The sequence below is a fragment of the Lethenteron reissneri genome, chromosome 45 (assembly GCF_015708825.2).
Source record: "Lethenteron reissneri isolate LAM-NWPU_2019-01 chromosome 45, ASM1570882v1, whole genome shotgun sequence".
Classification (NCBI taxonomy): domain Eukaryota; kingdom Metazoa; phylum Chordata; class Hyperoartia; order Petromyzontiformes; family Petromyzontidae; genus Lethenteron; species Lethenteron reissneri.
The window spans coordinates 7,078,561-7,099,138 of NC_083823.1; the positions used below are offsets into that span (position 1 = coordinate 7,078,561).

At 47.7% G+C, this 20,578-nt stretch overlaps 1 protein-coding gene across 1 annotated transcript in view; it reads left to right on the forward strand.

The window, feature by feature from the left end:
- The first annotated feature begins 1,462 nt into the window (after positions 1-1,462).
- The window catches only part of LOC133353946 (heparan-sulfate 6-O-sulfotransferase 1-A-like), a 58,601-nt gene continuing 39,485 nt past the window's right edge, over positions 1,463-20,578 (forward strand). The window contains exon 1 of the mRNA XM_061570475.1: positions 1,463-2,300. Coding sequence (XP_061426459.1) covers positions 1,726-2,300 — 575 coding nt within the window. The 5' untranslated portion in view covers positions 1,463-1,725. The remainder of the gene's footprint in view (positions 2,301-20,578) is intronic.

Genomic DNA, 20,578 nt, shown 5'->3' on the forward strand with positions numbered 1-20,578 from the left:
TTTAATACGTGTTTTTTCCTACAACATCAGAGTGCAGCGCCACATTAAATACGCACTACAATGACAATAGTTTAAAGCGATTTGAAGCATGTTTTATATTTTTTGGTGGGGGGTGGGGCAGAGCTTTGTGACGTCATATTTGAGGGGGGGGGCAGAGCTTTGTGACGTCATTTTTGAGGGGGGGGGGGGTCAAAAATCGTCCAAAATCGCGTGACGTCATTTATGGACGGTCCCTAAACCCATCGCCTGTTGCAAGGAGCGCGCGTCGACAGACAACAACCACAACCACCACCATTCTCCACTAAGTGGTGGTGACGTCACCACGACGCTTGTGCCAGGCTACGTGCACCTTGAGGCCAGACACAGACGCAAGGTCACCGCACTTGCTCTGCCCCCCTCCCCCCCCCAACTTGAATCCATCATCAGCGTCTGATTTGGGGGATGCTGCGTAAATAATGAGGGGGTGGGTGTCACGGAGAACGTGATAGCGATCGATTATTCAACTCAAGACTGATGTGTCGTATCGATATTAATCGATACCACCGAGGGTTGATGCTACTATCTCAATTAATTGACCCCTAAATTTGTGTTTCAGCCCTTTGCACGTTCATTTCGGTTTTTAAGTAAACCTTACTTTAGAAGTGTATATTGTGTTTTAGATAATTAAATGGGGGTCACGAGACATCTGGACCGCTTTGTAGACTAAAACCGGGCACATTTGCCTCTTGGCTAATGTGCACAATGCAGTTGGATTGTGATACATTTATAAATTGTGATACAGTTATAAAGTGTGATAAAGTTCAACACGGCGGATTGCGTTACAAATCAATTCCTTCTGCCACGCGAAATTTTAGATGCCAGTCAGAGGCGGATCTAGAAACTCCCCAACATTCACATATAAATCACAACACTCATTCAATCGCGTATCTACTCTGCTAATCAATCTAATATTCTGATTCCTTTTGATTCTAGATTTGAAGCTTTCGTCGTGACTGCAATGATTCATATTCTTAGGTTTTTTCGGTAAAGTCACGTAGGTAAAACATCAAAATGAATAATTTGTGATCTTTATTTTATTTTTATTAATTTTGATGTTTTCCTTTTGATTCTTACGGCGAAATATCGAACGGGCGAAACCGGGACAGGTGGCAACCCCCCCTCTGCCTGCCTCTTCTATGCAGCGTCGGAGCCCCTACGTAAGATGGCCGCAAACGCCCCCCCCCTCCACAACAGCCCTGACGTCACGTCCGCGGGGCGTGTGTGTGGGGGGGGAGGCATTGACGGCCATCTTACGTAGGGGGCCCAACGCTGCAGGCGGGCGAAACAAGCGTCAACCGCCACCACCCCCCCCAGCCTCGAGCCCCTACGTAAGATGGCCGCCAACGTTCCACCCCCCAACAAGTCCCCGCGTCACGCGGACGCAACGTCACCGCGCGACGTGACGTCACCGCGCGACGCGCGCACTGCACGCCGGGATGAGGGAGCCATGGGGGACCGCGGCGCTGTTGGCCGCCTTCTGCTCCCCCCGGCCGCGCCGCGATTCCCCGACGGCGGCGCTTGTGGCGGCGGTAGCGGTGGCGGTGGCCGCGTGATTCGCCGGGGCTGAGCGCTAGCGGTGGTGGGCACACGAGCGCGGTTGTTGTCACCCTCAGGGTTATTTTGCTGGGGTAGGTAGGGGGGGTGGTGGTGGTGGTGGTTTGCCGGGCGCCTTTTCATGGACGAGAGATGGACCAGCGGCTGAGCAAAGCGCTGCTGGTGGCGGCGGCGGCCCTAATCTTCTTCACCATCGCCTACCAGTACGTGTGCCCGGGCACGGGCTGCGGCCTCCTGCTCCTCACGCCGACACCACAGGCGCACCGCGGCGGCGGTGGTGGATCATCATCGTCGTCCTTGTCGTCGTCGTCGTCGTCCCTTTCGTCTCTCTCTTCCTCCTCGTTGGACCCCTACCCGGCGCCCGACCCTCACTACGTGCGCAAGTTTCACTTCGCGACGCGCGACCTCGACAAGACGGTGCCCTTCGACCTCAAAGGCGACGACGTGATCGTGTTCCTGCACATCCAGAAGACGGGCGGCACCACGTTTGGCCGCCACCTCGTGCGCAACATCCAGCTGGAGCTGCCGTGCGAGTGCCGAGCCGGGCAGAAGAAGTGCGCCTGCCTGCGGCCCGGCCGACGCGACACGTGGCTCTTCTCGCGCTTCTCCACGGGATGGAGCTGCGGCCTCCACGCCGACTGGACCGAGCTCACGAGCTGCGTGCCCGCCGTGCTGCAGCGCAAGGGCAGCAGACTCGACGCCAAGAGGTAAACATCTCAACAACAACAACAGCCACCCCCCCCCCCCCCAACAACAACAGCAGCAAACCCCCCCAACAACAACATCCCCCCCCAACACCCCCCTCCATAACAGCCACCCCCCCAATAACAGCCACCCCCCCAATAACAGCCACCCCCCCAATAACAGCCCCCCCCCAATACAGCCCCCCCAATAACAGCCCCCCCCCAATAACAGCCCCCCAACAACAGCCCCCCCCAACAACAGCCATCCCCCCAACAACAGCCCCCCCCAACAACAGCCATCCCCCCCCCCAACAGCCATCCCCCCAACAGCCATCCCCCCCCCCCCAACAACAGCCCCCCCCCCAATAACAGCCCCCCCAACAACAGCCATCCCCCCCCCAACAGCCATCCCCCCAACAGCCATCCCCCCCCCCCAACACAGCCCCCCCCCCCAATAACAGCCCCCCCAACAACAGCCCTCCCCAACAACAGCCATCCCCCCCCCAACAGCCATCCCCCCAACAGCCATCCCCCCCCCCAACAACAGCCCCCCCCCCAATAACAGCCCCCCCAACAACAGCCATCCCCCCAACAGCCATCCCCCCCAACAACAGCAATTCCCCCCCAACAACAGCCCCCCCAACAACAGCCACCCCCCCCTCTCAACAACAGCCATCCCCCCCCCCCCAACAACAGCCCCCCCAACAACAGCCACCCCCCCCCCTCCCAACAACGCCCCCCCCCTACAACAGCCCCCCCCCCAACAACAGCCCCCCCCAACAACAGCCATCCCCGCGATACACGCACGCACTGCTACTCTGTTGAACTTCTTTCGCACCGCACGTGGCCAACACGTTGCTAATCGGAGGTGCGTTTGACTCGCTCCACCTGGACGATGGTGAGACTTTGACAGCTTTCCCGGCTATTTTACAACGGGGAGATCCGCGGTGCGTTAAACACAGCAAACACAAAGACGACGACGACAACATTGCAAAGAACGAGTACAGACTGCTTAAGATAATGCCGATGCTCTTTCATTTGTGTATTGTTTGTATCGCGCCTTTGATAATGAATGGGGGTACAAAGTCGTGGCAGGCTACTCGTGTGTGGGGGATGAGATGTTGACGGGATGCTGCTGCTGCTGCTGCCGCCTTTCAAGACCTTGACAACACGGCAGATGTGTCGGGAAATTGTCAGAGTCTTCATCACTACAAACACTTCACTTGCGAGGAGCAATGGCCCCTAAATGGCATCATAGGGTTGAAGGAGAGTGCTCAAGGGATACAATTGGGAACAGTTGCGGGCGAGACTTCAAGAGGATGTGTCCTCCACGTTTGTGTCACGCGTGGCCGTGAGCCAGAAACTCATGGACGTGAATTCCGTCAACAGCTGCTGCCTCTCTCCCAAAGCATCTCTCTAGCCGACCGCATCTCAAAACCACGCAAACAAATCGGAGAACCCTTTAACCATTTGGGGAGAGGTAGTTGTGTTGTTGTTGTGCTGAGGGTGTGGTTTTTGTGGGGTTGTATTAATTAGAGCAGGCAAGGAGCGTTGACATTCTTACAGGCCTGCGAAGGAATTGAGATGACCTGATGATAGAGATGCTCATGGGTACAATTCATAGAAACAATGGCTGGGGGGGAAATTACTTGGGTCTGTGCGGTGTGGATGGCCATAGAAAATTAATTCTAGAATGTAGGAGCAGCAACAGGGAGCACGACCGCCCCTTGATCGAGGGTTGTTGACAGAAAGCTGTTGCTGCTGGAACGGTGGCGAGATGTTGACTACCTCGCCTGGTACGCAGGAGGACGTGAATTCGATCCCGACCCTGACGCCTGCTGCTGTATATTTGGAGTTTGCGTGTCTCTTCCTCCTGCGATCGCGTGGATTTTTCTCCGGGTCCTCCGGTTTTTCCCTTAACATTTAGAAACATACGTTTAGAGTATGTGGCTGATAAACATTTCCACGCGATAAGCCACTAAGTTGGGCTATCATTTGTGGCCAGGTCGCTTCTGAAAAGAGCTACATAGCTTAGTGGGCCTTACCTGGTAAAATAACAAAAAATTGTTGCAAGTTAAAGTTGAATGGCCCGTCGTGATGATGGTGGCCGGGAGATAAATATTCACCATCGTCATCGTTACTTATGGGGTTTCGATGTTGTAGTTGTTGCGGTGATAGATTTACACCGTACATACCATTTAAGGGTGAACCCAGTGATTGGAGGCGAATATGAGTTTGTGTTGTGGGGAACGTGATGGATGAATCTTTTCATCATGGAACAGGCAAGCCACGATGTAGGGACATTTAGAGGTGAGTGCGGTGATAGACTGGTGGCTCTGCCATTTACAATTGGGCGACCGGGGCGGGTGAGGGGGGTCGCAGTGATCCCCCCTTTCCAGGTACCCTCCCCATCCTTTACCCCAACACCCCCCCAACATTTCCAGGACCCCCAACTCACCAACCCCCCCCCCCCTCCAGCACAGCGGGAGTCACCCTGGAGGGGGGGTGCACAGTGGTGTAGGGACACGGGCTCCTGTGGATTCAGGTGAACGTGACGAAACCGCCAAGGTGGAGTGCGTCACCATTACTGTAACCGTAATCGCCACGAGTTATATTTGCTCGTGTTTAGGTGGCGTCATTGGAGGATTGGAGGGGGGGGTCATTATGTGTATGGTGTGATGATAATTAGGTGTCTGCACAGACTCTAACCGCTCGAATGGCGCGCCACGTTCGAGGTGTAAGAGGGCAGGACGCTGTTGAGTTGGAGGAGTTAATCGTCGTCGTGATGGTAAACGAGCAGATGGGGCAGGCTGTCCGTTAGGACGGGAAGGTGGTGGGAGGGAAGGGCTTGGATGATCACCTTGTGTATTTCACAAAGGTGGATCGTGGCTCACAACCTCGAGTTATTCCACGCTTCACCAAACCAAAATATTACGGTGGGCCTTAAATCCAGCAGTCGATTGCTCATGACTGATGATGATGATGATGATGTGTGTGTGTGTGCACGCATCTTTCTAAATTGATAACGCCGCTACGGATGGACTTTGCCATTGTGGAAATATGGCATTTGTTAATCAATTTTGTGGTTTTATTTGTGTCTACTGTGTTCATTTCAACGCCTATGTGTTCGTCTTATTTAATTGATTCTTGTGGGTTTCTGTCAACGTGTTTGTCAATTATTCTCTTTCATTGCCCTGTGTTTCTGTTGATCAAATCGAAAACATCAGGGCACACCTGGGAATTTTCCCGCGGCACCACCGGTTGCAAAGCTCTCCGGCCTCGTGGTTACAAAGGGGGCAGGGCGAGGGTTTCTCTGTCGTGCCTGTGCACCGTAAAAATCGTGGTTTATGTTGTGCACGGCTAGATAACATAGCGGGTCGGGTCGTAGGCTTGACTGAACAGCCCCGTGATCGGGCGTGCTCGCCAATAAACCATTTTGCACGGGGTGGTGGTTTCAATCCCATATCCATTAAGTCTGCACATTCGGCAAATTTTGCTGCCAAGATACAATGATCGCTGGTTTTGTCTCCTGACTGTGCGGAGAAGCAGGTGGTGTGCTTTGGGTACGTACCCACAGGCTTCGTGGGCCGCTGACGGATTTGTACTGCTGCACTCAACATGTGACGTGTTTTATAATCAGTGTACTGGCCACCAAAGCTTGGCGAGCAATCCTGTGAGACGATATACAAACTGGTACACACGCAGACAGCCGTTTGTTGTACACACGCACTGTTACGTGCGTACAGACAGCCTGGTGAACACACTGATGCATATGGGCACCGATTAGGAATGTGGAAATTTGTAAATTGATGTATTAATCTTACGTTCACGGTACATGTGTACAAATCTGTGATGTTACATAAACAAATAATTGGGTGACCAAAACTATAAACGAGACGAAAAAAATTAGGTTCTGGAAATAAAAAACCCTGAATAGCGACAATGTATTGTCATAAATGTCATGTCTAGTACTTTGTTTGATAGATAACAGGATAGGCAATGTACACATTGTGACATGGTCGTAGCTTGTGACAAGGTGATAGCGCACTGGTGAGCAGAACAATGTGCAAACACATTCTGATGAACATTAATTGTTATCGATGTACAATAATAATCATAGATACAAACTCTGGTATGAAACCAGACACAGTTGAAACAAGCAGACACTCAATATGTGCAGCACATACACGACTGCAATCAGAGGCTGAGGAATATGACACACACTGACAAGACACAGACACAAAGGTCAATTTGAAAGTTACGTAACAGTATGATAGATGGTTATACACAAGCATTGCAAACAGCTATCCTGCAGTACCCAATCACGCAAATACGTATTCTTGTGTAACCTTGTGTTCGATCTTTCTATTTTTACCGTTTCAATACAATACCGTAGTAAAAAAAATATGCGTATTTTTACGCATTCATATTTTGTTATTATTAATAACGCTTAACAAAGAAAACAATTCCACGATTAGCTTGTTCATACTGTGAATGTGAATTTCACTTAAAGCACATTGTGTGTGTGCGCGTGAACACGTTTTAAACAACCGGGGTGGTCAAAGCATTTCTGTTTTAAGTTGAAGAATAATTGTCGGACTGGGTAAGTCAATTGGCTGGGCCAAATCTGCTCCACCAGACAATCTGGGGCTCGTAGAGCCACTGACCTCGTTGGGCAACCAGAGGTCACTGCAATGGACTAGAGGCGAAGGGAGCTCACCAAGGAAATAAAAAAGTCCCTTGGCATAGCGAAAATTGTACCAGATCTAGTGCGAGCTTAGATCTCATTTCAAACAGAAAAAATAATGCCAAAATAATGTGGTGTGTGTAAAGAGTGAGCCATGCACAATCCATCCCGTTGCTGGGTAGGCAGAAGAAGAAGAGGCTTTGTAGATGCTTCAGAATTGTTTCGTTTCCACCTGATACAAACGGCAGCTGTGCTGCCAGTCGGTGGCGACAAACATTGGGTTTGACAGACAGTGCTGGCCGCTATTTTGTTGGTTAAAAAAAATACATCGATGTTTCACCAGTTTCTTTTTGTTTTCACGTGAAAAACTTTCTGAATTGTAAAAATAAGTTTTGATTACACGAAACTGAGATCCAGGCTTCAAATTGAAATCCGTATTCCTTAGCTTTATGACATTTTCACTTGCAACCGTGTTTTTCTTTCCAGACCTATTAATTTAATTTGCTTATTTTGAAACGATGATTTGACCTGAATTGTGCTTTCAGGTTGCATTAGAAAAAAAGAGTTGAATCTTCACCGCTTGACACAATTGCGGACTAACTAAATTGTCGACGCAAAAACGGCGGACTGGCCACGTTCCTTTTGTTGAACAAAACTTCCACTGCGTGTGCTGGAAATCGACGTTGCTGTATACATGTTGTGCTATCTGTTCGGGGGTGTTTTTTTACACTTAAATCAAGCTTCACGCTCTTGAATACATTTCCGGATTAATGGGCTCGCATGGCAGCGTCTGCAAAGCAAGAACGAGTCTCCATCTGCTATCTAACAGTGATTTTTTTCCCTCCTCCGTTTCATGAATTACATCCCAATTATGCAATCATCCTGCAGACACAGCGTAAAGCATCCCCCCCCCATAACATACATCATAGCAGCAAGTCACATTGATAGATGATCTACAGGTGATGTAGGCCTTTGGAATCCTTTAAGGATTAATCTTTCTGTAACTTATTAAAAATGTTCTTGCTTCGTCCGGTAGAGAAGTGAATGGTTCACTGCATATTTGCTGACCAAGTCATCATTGTTGAACCGAATTTAGATCTAAATTTAGTGCAGTGAATGATTCATTATCGTCGCACAGTAACAACTGAGACGATGTTCGGTTTTTTTTTAGCCTGGAGATGAGCTGCCCAGATCTGAAGCCAAAGGCATTGCACTTTGTTGTGCACGGTACGGAATTTTCCCCTAAGTGCAAAGTTCTGCACGTGGGGACACTTACGCTTGATATAATTTGTTGGCTTTCATTATCAAGTTATTTCTGCTTCTAAACACTCCAGTCTACTATCGCTCGTCGATGTACGTCCTTGTCCACCTTCGCTAGATGCCGTAGGGAAACTTTGATGTGTATTCATAATGGCGTCCTTCCAACAGATGTATGCATCCAGTGCAGCGCGCTTGCATTTTAACGCCTGTTGTTGTTCTCATGATTAACTTGGATCCCAAATGAATGTTCAGCCTTTCTTCTTACGGTTCTTAAATCATGTCCTGCGACGAATTTACAGTGGCTATAATAGCTGTGCGATCAGCGAGCCCCAGATAGTTAATGTTTCTTTGTATATTTGTTTATTTATTCATCCAATTATTGCGTGATGCCGTTTAACGTTGCTGTAAATAACCTTGGCGGGAGATTACCGCTTTGCCCGACTCCCTTTGTTTTATATTTTCTAACTTTGTTGAGGAACCTCAGTGTTTATCGTTTATACTTATTTGTATTTAGGGCTTGACTTTTGAGAGCTTGGTTCGCTGCGTACATTGCCACTGAATCGCATACGAAAGGACGGACCGCACCTAAGACGATAGAAATGACTTCGATGGAGCTATGAGATCACGTTCACGTGGGGAGCGGTCGTGCAGCTGTTCGTGCGCTGATAACCAAGTTCAATTCATGGCCAACACCACTGATAATTATCTGAACCAGTCCTGGGCCTCTCCTAGGTCGACTCAGCCCCAAATCAGTACCCGGTACGGCTACCGGGCGCGGTGCTGGCCACCCACCCCCTCGCGTGCCGTGGCGGCGGCCTTCATAGGTGCTCGCTAACAGCACTTGCTCCAACAGTGTTTTAAATCTATACGGGTGACCTTTGTCTTTGTGGATTCGCAACACTGTGAGACACCGTGATGAGGGGGGGGGGCCTTCATCTAGCAGAGCACAGACAACGACGGATGAGGATGGATATTCGAAGTACAGACGTTCTCAGGAAGCCGTACACGGCAATAAGCAACAAGACAAAACAATATTAAATCATTTTACTCTACACAACATGTTTACCCTGTACTCTGTGTTTTTTCGGTAAAGTCACGTAGGTAAAAAAGTAAATAAATGAAAACAACTAAATTTAATCATTTATTTTATTTTATTTACCTACGTGACTTTACCGAAAAAACCAAAGAGTATGAATCCTTGCGGTCACGAAAGCTTCAAATCTAGGATGTTTACCCTGTGCATAAAATGAGCAGTAAAAAATGTGTCCCTGCCTCCCAATGCTCACTCTGTCTTCCCACAGCTCCATGGACCTCGGCTGCTCTCTGGCTTTGTTCAGAATGGGTGGGGCAATTAGCAGGTAGCAGCACGATATAAATGTTGGGCGTTAAAGGTCCATGTGCTATTTGTATACTGTATTCATTTTCAACCTTGCTCTAAACGGCCTTTCCTTACCTAGCTACTCACAAATGAATGTTAATTGGGAGGAAAAAAACAGTAATTGGCATCTGTGTTTTTGGCACGGCTTCGTTTGAGCAGCCAATATGCTTGCATTCTGTACGGAAAGGTGGCTATGCAGTCGTGTTGTTGTCGCTCCATGCATAAGCATCATTGTTGCGTATCACTTGACTTTGACAACACGGTGACTCTGTGGGTCTGTATGGAAGGCACTCGTCTGAATTTCTGTGAAGGCCGCCCAAGGGTTCTCGCGTTGTTGGCCAAAGTCATTTGATGTGGTACTCCCTCGCACAGAATACTTAGCGCTTTGTGTTCATTAAAGCGTTGGGTGCACACAGCAGCAATTTTCGAGCTGAAGGAAACCTTTGCTCTTGTGTCTACCTACCGCGTGTTTGCGTTCGATGTTTTAAAATCGGTCTGTCATATCTGCATTTGCTCCATTAGCAATGTTACATTTTTCAAAAAAGGTAATTTATTTTAAAGTTGGTTTTGGATCCTTACTGAAAAGCAGCGGGTTTTAATGACGTCGTCTGGCACCTGCCCGTTAGAGGGAAGAAAAAAAAACACCTTGAAATGTCTGCTGCTTCGGAGGCAGCTCACGAGTAAACACTGGTAGGAATTGTGGCAGTGGTCGGTCGTGGGTATATTTAGGATTAGGGTTACGATTCGCAGGATGTTGTGTGTTCATCAGCAATAACACCAATCAAAAAACATGACACGTTCATGGTTACTGTCAATTTAAGTCTCGGCTCCCATCCAAAATTACAATGTGCAATACTGTACTCAGTCCTGAAGGCTATTTTTTAAATTAAATTGAGTTATTTAAAAATGTCCATAATTATGAAATGAATCCTTGTAAAAAGGTTTTGGTTTTGTTGCCAGAATAAAGGGGAACAACCCTATTATTATGTCCACAATTGTTGCCAGAAAAGGAACATCATTATTTCGTACAATTTAGCTTTCCTGCACGCGGGGGGGGGGGGGGGGGCTGTGGTTGTGGACCCGACAACCCAGCAGCAGCTTTTGTTTAATTGGCCGCACGAGCCGGTTCAGATTCACAACAACGATTATTGTGTCCAGAGTTGACCCTAGCGTAAATGCTGTTGGAAAACATTGCTCTGGATGGTTTATGGACTTAATGTCATATTTGCAATGCAATATACTTTTCATATTCACTATTCTACTACCCACAATTCACCAAGAGACGCCGCCTAATGATTTTTTACGCCGTGTCTAGGTCAATGATATGCAGATTTAATGAGCAGACTTTTCGCTGACACTTTTGGCCAATGGTTATCGCAGTTCAGTTGTGTTTCGTAATTTCTCAACCAAAAATACTGAGATACATTGCCTCTGTTGTCAGGATAGGTGTGGATGAGCCACTCGCGAAACGCTTTTTCTGCACATATTCAACCTTCCAGATTTGTGTGAGCATTTCTGGAGGAAGTTAATATTTCGAGAGTTATTCGATTTTATATGTAGAAATAATTGCTGAAGAACAATGGTCACACATTGATCAATTATAATCAATTAAGATTTTGATTCTTGAAACTTCAAGTCGTCGTCTAGAGCAGTGCTACCCAACACAGTGGTCCCACTACCACTGGTGGTCCGCAAGACCATGGGAAGTGGTCTGCAGGAATGTTCCAGAATCGATCATTTGGAATGATATTTTTTTATAATTATATTTTGTTGATGCACCGTGGTACAGAAGTTTTTTTTTAATGGTTTGACATCGGTCTAGAAAGGTTGCAAACCACTGGTCTGTCTTTAGGTTGGTGAACAAAGTATCAAGTTCACCCAAGGTTCATGGAAACTGCTTACATTCTTCGGCGATTAAATTCAACTACAGTTAATTATGAATACCCGAGTTGGGTCATTGCGCGTGTGTCCACACGACAAAGCAGATGGTTAACAATTGTGTGCAATGCGGGTTAGAGGCCTCCGACAGACGGCATATTCTGTGTTTTTGCTTTTGAATCCATGAGTTGATGAGCATGCTGGGCCAAATAGCACGTGCCAGCTAAAGGTCTTGCGCATATTGAATCTGAACGTGGAAGTATTTTTGATCAACGAGAAAACATTTGCATTGAGTTGCACACGGGTGTATAGTGAAACCTTCCAATGCTGGACTTGAATGAGCGAGTACATTGAGGTAAGGGTAAGTCCATTAAGGCTGACGGAGGAGTGAGGGGGTTTAAACTCCTGACCGGAACACTGCTCGTGTGAGAGAATTTGTTGAGGATATTCATGGGGAAGGCGTGAAAGCGAAACCTTCGACAAGCGAGAAAGTGAGGGGGGGGGAGGAGGGTTTGTTAAAATGGCACACGGTCAAGGAAGGTGGCAGCGCGATCGCCGGCTGCCCCGGACATTGACTCTGGGGTGCCGCAGAGAAACGCTTCCATTATAAGATGCAGTGATGCGTCACTTTGGCGGCATAGGGGAGAGGGAAGAGGTGGAGGAGACCCGACTGAACTGTGCCTGGCAGAGCGATGGTGGTGGGAGAGAGATCGCGCTACGCTGCGCTACGAACCTGGCAACCCGAGTTCGATTCCCGCTCACGGCCGACACAAGTGACGATTATCTGAGCCAGTCCTAGGCCCTCCCCTTGGTCGATTCGGCCTCAAATGAATATCTGGTGCGGTGCGTGAACATTGCCACTCGGGAGACAAAGGAGGCCGGGCGTGGTGTTGGCCACCTACCCCTTTCGTGTGCCGTGCCGGCCTAAATAGGTGCTCGCTAACAGCGCTCGCCCCGACAGTCTGTTGAGGCTACACGGGGATCCGTTGTCGTTGTGACGTCATGGGCACCTGCGCGCTGGTTGTGATACAGACCCTTTTGTGCCAAGGAAGGTCACGGCTTCCATCCACTGCCCCTGGCTCCATGCTCCCCCCTGATGCACCGTGCCGTGCTTCAGACATGCGACGAGTGCAAGCTGACGTAACGTTTTTTATGTTTCTTGGCTTACGTTCGCGCATTATTTCCGTGTGCTCATTGTGCTTTTGCAAACCTTTTGTGTGAATGAGGCTTCATTTTTTGTAAATGGCAGGTTTTTGTCGGTTTCCTTTTGGCACCAGGAAGGGCTCTTGTGCGATATCTAAGATGGACAATAGAGGCTGGACTTAACCTAAGGCTAGTGGTATCCACGCGCAAAATGTCTCTTGGTGCAGTGGATGCCAACAGAATCGTGCCTTTGGTGATGCAACAATGGACGTTGGCTCAACATTTCTCACTCGATATTCTGAACATTTCAATCCGTGGAACCAATTCCATATCGGGCACCGCAGTACGGTTTGCTGTCCTTCCTCCCGCACCTCCGATTAGCGCGGTTGGCTACGTACGGTGCGAAAGAAGTTCAAAGGCGTACGTACATCATCGTGCGCCATGACTATTTGCACTGCTGGATGGAGGCCTCTCCACCCCATTGCCAACGCGCATTCGTGATGGACAGAACTCGAGCGCGATGACCACCGCGCTCGGACTTGCGTGGTCCTGCGTTTCCACATCTCATTCCGGTCACGGTTCTCGTCAAACAATAAAAATGTTCTCGTTTCATTTAATGGTTGCATTTGCATTGTCCGTCAAATTTTTTTCCCTGTCGCATTTATTTAATTACGGTGAAGGAAAACATTTGCAAATGATTGATATCAATCGCAAATAATGTATTCAACATGCATTAACCTTGAGCTTAAGAAACAATATTAATTGACGAATCATTATACACACCCTTAATTTCCTGGCAGCAAGGGCCACACTTAGGCCTTTATATATATAAAAGAAACAATATGTTGGCCAATTATTCTTAGGTTTTTTTCGGTAAAGTCACATAGGTAAAAAATTAAAATTAATAAAAGTAAAATAAAATAAAAATGACGACGTTTCGGAGGCAACACAAGCTTCCGTCTTCAGGTGGAACTGTCACAGCACGATTGCTGTATCAAGTACTTGGAACCGTCACAGCACGATTGCTGTTTCACCTGAAGACGGAAGCTTGTGTTGCCTCCGAAACGTCGTGATTTTTATTTTATTTTTATTTTACTTTTAATAATTTTAATTTTTTACTTACGTGACTTTACCGAAAAAGCCTAAGAATATGAAACCTTGCAGTCACGAAAGCTTCAAATCTAGAATTAATATGTTGGCCACTGCATAATCCTTAAGTGCTTGCCTGGTGAAAGGATGTATAGAGTGAACGAGATCACGTTCACTCCACAGTTCTGTGCCTATTTTGTTTTGCGATGTAGATTACGGAGAAACACGTGAGCAGAGTTGACGCCTGGCCCACTTGCTCTGAAGAAACTCGCGCTGCGTTTATAAGGAGAGGTTCGTCATTGAACTCCAGACAATTGCTTGGTTGTAGCGTACACACGCTATCTTGATCCCTTGCCTCTGGGTACTTGTGCGAGTGTGTGTCCAGCCCATGTGTCATGTGCCGAGGAATCTACTACTGCCTTTTTTATGGAATTGTGGGGATACCAGAAAGTCCTTTACCATCCCCTTCCAGGGCTGGAAATGGGAAGGAATTACTGGGGGAACTCATAAATGATTCCCCTCGCCATCACTCAATCTGAGGAGGAGCTTTGCTCCGTGTGTGGGTTTCTGTGCATGTTTCTGGATCTCTAATTGTGTATCTGGGTCTCTCAACGTGTCTGTGGGTTCATCTTCGGTGGGTCTTTGTGGGTCTGTGGGTCTCTGTGTGTCAGTGGGTCTCTGTGTGTCAGTGGGTCTCTGTGCATGTTTCTGGATCTCTAATTGTGTATCTGGGTCTCTCAACGTGTCTGTGGGTTCATCTTCAGTAGGTCTCTGTGTGTCTGTGGGTCTCTGTGTGTCAGTGGGTCTCTGTGTGTCTGTGGGTCTCTGTGTGTCTGTGGGTCTCTAATTGTTTTTCTGCATGTCTGTGGGTCTTTCTGTTAGTCCTAGGGGTCTAAGTGTGAGTCAAATCAATAAAAAAAATATGAATCCTCGATTTCTTCCGGAACGCAGTCGGGTTCAAATGTTCACTCCCGCCACGGCGTTCCTGGGCGTTCTGGCCCATTTCCACCACTGCCCCTCTCCCCACCACAAGCTGCAGCTGTTTTGCAAGCTGCTTCGCCTTTCTTTTGAAATTGTTGACGAGAGGCCTTGGCACAGTTTGCAGCATCTACAGTCTAATTGCCCAGAGCAGCCAGTCGTGACGCATTGCCTAATCCCGGGGCTCTCACTTTGACTCAACACCTCCGGACCCAAGCCCCAACCTGCGCTTTCATGCTCGTTCCCTTAGCTGTCGCACACCTCTCATTGTCTTCATCCTCCGGCAGCAGAGGCGTCCATAGACGCCACATCAGGAATGTGCTGTGTGTCGTGCAGTACGTTTAGTGGTTTATTTGTGTCTTGTGTTCGTGCTCAAAATGAACATTTTGACGGTGCTTGCGTGAGGTTCATGGTCCCGAGCCACAAGTGGTAATTCCATTTTATTACGGCAGGAACAATTGTTGATATTCCTGAGCTTGGAAGGCGTGAACCTCGTCACCCCTCTTTAAATGGACACATGCGAGTGAATGGTGATAGCTTACATAATTCCCCACGTTGCATGAACATGTGTGCGGGAACCTCCGTCGCTCCTCAAAAATGCAGCACGGTCCTGTCGCTGTCTATGGCTTCTTCCACATACTCACAAGTTATACCCATATGGGCTGGCACAGTTCCTTCAGACATTCCTACCGATTGTTCTTTCTCGCCTGTCGAGCAGTTTGCATTAGGTTCGGGTGCCGTGCGGGCTAAAATAATTACGCATCCACGCCAAACGAGTCCCGGAGTCGTCTTTTGATTAAAGCGAGCGTGCCCCTAACATATGTTGAATGCTTATTGAACAGGGCATTTGCTGACACGCGGAGGAAATATTTCGGTAGTCTTGTTGGGCAGTTTCGGATAGCAAGCACGTGTGTGTGCTGTTAATAAAGTGGCTTTGCACTCCACGTCCGTAATTTGAGAAGGGGATTGCTGTATTATATTTATGAACTGTAATGCACACCCGTTTAAAGCACTTTTCAATGGACTTTACCTTAATTAGTTCCTCATTTGACAATCACGCCTTATTCTTCCTCGCCTCCTTCTCCACAATTGCTTTCGTTTTGTTCAACTTAACAGTCAAGGCTGTCTTGACAAAATGACTTGCGAAGAAGACACCAGCCGAGCACATGCTATATAATGTGTGTTAAGCCACACGTGCATGGCAGCCAATTATTTTTAAACACAGAGAGAATTGGGTTGATTTAAAAACTTGTCGAACGAACACGATCTCACCGTAAATTAACCATTAATGCTGCCTGCCCGACCTCAAAGTATATATCTGGAGCATTTACAAAATGTACATTGGTGGCCAGATTTTTTTCCATTGACATCACTGCCAACACACAGTCTCTTAACCCTTTCCCATTCCGAGACATCTGCAAGTTGCAGGGTGGTGTCCCATCCACTGCTAATCTCGGAACGCACAAGCGATTAACGTTTAATTTTATTTAGAGAGATCGAGCGCCATTGTTTTTTAAAGACATTGTACTCACCGCAGGGAACTGTAGCGACACAAGCGTACGCTACGATAGCTCGCGCCAGACTGTGCCACACGCCCTCCCGCATGGCCTTGTGGGAACCTCGGTAAATCTTCTGATCTGAAAACGTACCGGTAAAGTAAAAAAAAAATTCGAATCGTTTCTGGTGAATGGGAAAGGGTTAAATCCATCGTTGTCCTCTACTCGTATTCATGTCATTGTATATTGAATCTAATTCATTCGCTTAGTCTGGTCTATTGTGGGTGAGGAGAGGCAATGGTTTTGATAATGTCCTTGACGTTCCTCGCAAGACCACTGGTTTCCACAGGGCTACAGATGGGATCGCGGACAGAGAGAGGCATGATCTCACGAGCGGCGGCTTTGCGCGTGTGCTCTATTTCTGGCATGACCGTGTCGGCGCTCATGAAAGCCAAGGCCACACACTTTGGCAGCAGGTTCATCTCAGCAGCGGCAAAAGCTTTCGTGACAGTTGCAGCCGCCCCCGCCCCCGTTCGATGAGCCGAGTTTGCTCGCTGACGGCAGTCATCATGCCCCGTTTGCCGTGACGGAGAAGGAATCGGGTTGGCACCGTTGATCTTGTGCGGATTTGTGCAGCTCCTGTTCAAGATAAGGTTCCGGTTTGAAACGTTTGCTCAAACGCAGTTATATAATACGCAAGAGATGGCCCCCACAGCGATGTTGACCCCCCAACCTTTTGTTTGTCGCGTACTCCCTAGGAGACCTATCAACTCGCCCAGCACGACGAATGGGGGGTCGGGGGCTGACCAGAGTATGCCGATCTTGAAAACAAATTAAAATCGATGTATAAAAATTAACCCGTAAAAACAAAGTTTTTCACTATAAATCCTTTATATGCGTGGCATCGGTTTTATTTTATTATTCATTTCTGTTTTTCTTGAGTAAGAGTTTCATTTTTATCACATTGGTATTTTAAATTAAATGTGAAAAAAACATTTTCCTAAAAAGTGGAAAATTTTGGGAAAAAAAGTCTGTGTGCAAAATGTCAGCTCGATTGGATCACGGGAAGTGGGTTAAAAAACGACCGAAAGATTTGCACGGTCGTAAGCGCGCAAGCAAGCAAGTGAACTTAATATAAAGGATTTAAAAAAGCACAACCTGCGTTATTCTACACGTATACATATAGGTATTGTGGTAAATATATGTGTGTGTTTGTACAGGCCAACAAATATAATGCTTAAGTTATGGTATGCGATGTGGACTTTGCTGTACTGTAAAGTGTTTAGGTCCCTCGGTCCAAGGTGCTGCCACGTCCCCCATTCCCCCCTCCTCATGCCCCACCACCCCTCCCCTGTCACCCCCTCTACACCATACCCCACCCGAACAACCCCAGCAACAACAACAACCGCCGTTCACCACAAAGTGGCGGTCACATCACCACTGGCGCTTGTGCCATGCTAGGTGCACTTTGAGGCCCACGTAAAGTGTCGAAGGCCCACTGAAGGAGGTCACGGAACAGAGCCAGCAGGTGCCACGGGTTGATTGAGATCACTGCCAGATGCACCAGCTGTGCCGCCGCTGACTGCGCCAACTCGCTGCGTTTTAGCCGCCCGGCGCCCCGCCCGTTGTTGTGAGCGTCGCTCCTCTGCCCTACCCTGTTGGAGGGCGACTGCCTCCAACTCCTCAGCACCGTCGTTCACGAACCTCCTCCACACAGGCTGATCTTGACACTTCTGCTACCAGTCATCGGCAAGTCCAATCAGCTTCACATATTATTGTACCACATGAGTCTATCTCTTCCCTAGCCCGTCCCGTGCCTGATTAGCCTCCTCTATCTGGCCAAACGCAAGCAGCATGTGGTGGAATCCCCCCCCCATCACCCCCTTTCCACAAGCCCCACCACCCCTCCCCTATCACCCCCATCCCCATCACCCCATTCCACATCCCCCACCACCAACCCCTCTCCTCTCACCTCCTTCCCACAATCCCCAACACTCGGGTATTGGTGTAAGTTAATTTATTACACTTTTAACTGCTAATTTATAGATTGCACATAATATGACGCGTTCTCGTGCATTTTTATTATTCCACGTATATTATTACACGCTACGCTACATTCTGGTATGGCAAATTGAGATATCTGGCTTGGTAGGATTTGACGATATATTAAATTTAATATTTGAAAAATTTGAATATTTCAATAATCTATTTGTAATTAATATCTAAGACATGTAGTTAATGCTTAATAACATTCTAGTAAATAATCTAATTAAATATTTACACTTCATTTCCATTTTTTTTTAATGGCTATTTAAGTGGCGGTCACTCGCATCACCAGGACGCAGAGCGTTTGGAAGGTTGGGTGTGGAACGCCAAAGATTTTCCCCGACAGGCTTGACAATCTTCTTGGTTCTTTCGGTAAAGTCACGTAGAAGGGAAGTAATAAAATAATAAAAATAAAACATAAAAAAAGAATTTTATTACGTTTTTTTATATTCTAATAAAATAATTTTATTATGTTTTATTATTCTTAGAATTTATTACTTCCCTTCTACGTGACTTTACCGAAAGAACCAAGAAGATGAATCCCTGCAGTCACAAAAGCTTTAAATCGAGGCTTGACAATGTTTAATACGTAGGCTTTCGTGACCAATATTATTCATGATAACGTCTTTTGGATTAGATCTGCGTAAGTATAAATGTGTCGTAACCCTCCACCACCCAACACAGCCAGTAATGTTCGTCACGTAAACAACGCGTCAGTTAGTTTACTACTTCAGCACACCGCTGTCTTGGAGAGTAAATCCACAACATTCTGGCAAATCACTCGATGAAGCTGGATGTAATTACCAGCGAAATGTCGTTTTAAAATTGTAAACGTTGTGGATTTACTCTCCAACACACCGGGTGGGCTGAAGTAGTAACTAATTGGCGCGTTGTTTACGTGACAAACCTTACTTGGGTGATGGAGGGTTACGACACGTTTATACATACGCGATCTAACCAAAAAACCTTTATTATGAGGCTTGACAATGTTTTGCTTTATTATTCTGTGCATCAGTAAATTACAAATTAAATTAACGCGATCAAAGAGAAAGAGCCTCGGTTGAGCACGACGGGAGCGGCCAAGCGCACGGGTTTACCAAATTTCATCCAGCAAGTGATTAGCGTAAGGCTTCACAGCTTCCATACCTCCTGCACCTCCGATGGGCACGGTTGGCTACGTACGGTGCGAAAGAATTTCAACGTACGGTAGGGTTAAAATTTACACCATTGGAACCTCATTCCAATGGAACCTCGTTCCAATGGTGTAAATGCTTACCCCGAGCTCTCATACTCTGATGGTACATTGTCTTTGAGTTGTGCGCCTTTTGGCGTCATCTGGTCCAACCCATGTGAGACTAGGTTCTAAGGAAAGCTGTCTTGGGTGTGGACCAATCATCTTCAAGGACAATGCATACATGATCAGAGTTATGTTTTTTGTTTGCATTATGACTGCAGGTTATTGTGGTCTATGCAAACATGACTCCTTGTAAAAAAGGTGTCAGTTTTATTGCCAGATAGAAGGGTAAAAAAACAATTATCAGGGTTAGAATTGCTAGCGCAGACACTGCCCAGCAGCAACCCGCTCGGTCACCCCATGTGACGTCCGCCATTTGCGTGAATGTTCCCGGGAGATGTCGCACGTAGGGAGATGTCGCGCGCAGGGAGGTGTTGCAAGTACCCCCGGTGATGAAACACTGCTCTCTGCTCTCGAGACCTTGATTTCTTCAAGCTGCATATTTACATTGTAGACTGCCGTGCAGTTAAGGGACAGTGAGTAATGAGAGTCGCAAGGCTCATTTATTACACGCCCAAACACATCCCTATCCTCAACAAAGCTTATATTTGAGAAATTTAACGGAACTATGTGATCGCACACACGCAGCCTTTGTATGTTTCCAACAGAATTTACCTGGCATCTCTGACACCAAGCGAACCAACAATTAATACAAATTGGCCGAGCGATAGAAATACCAACCACCGGGGCTCTTCATCATATTTAACACTTTTACATTTGTCAACATTTATCTCCCGTGTGTGTTGTCTGTGTGTTGCGTAGTGTGTGTCCAACGGTTTAGCAGAAAATGCTTTTACTGGTAGGAACCCACTGGTTCCACCAGCCCACAGGGGATTATTGTGTCCGTCCGTCGTGCATGGAGGGGCTGGGTGGGGAGGGAGGGGCTGGGAGGGGAGGGTGGGGAGGGGCTGGGTGGGGAGGGGAGGGTGGGGAGGGGCTGGGTGGGGAGGGTGGGGTAGGGGCTGGGTGGGAGGGGTGGGGCTGGGTGGGGAGGGGCTGGTCACCCCGTGGTGCCTTTATAAAACTCAACGTTTAACCTACTCACGCCGGCTT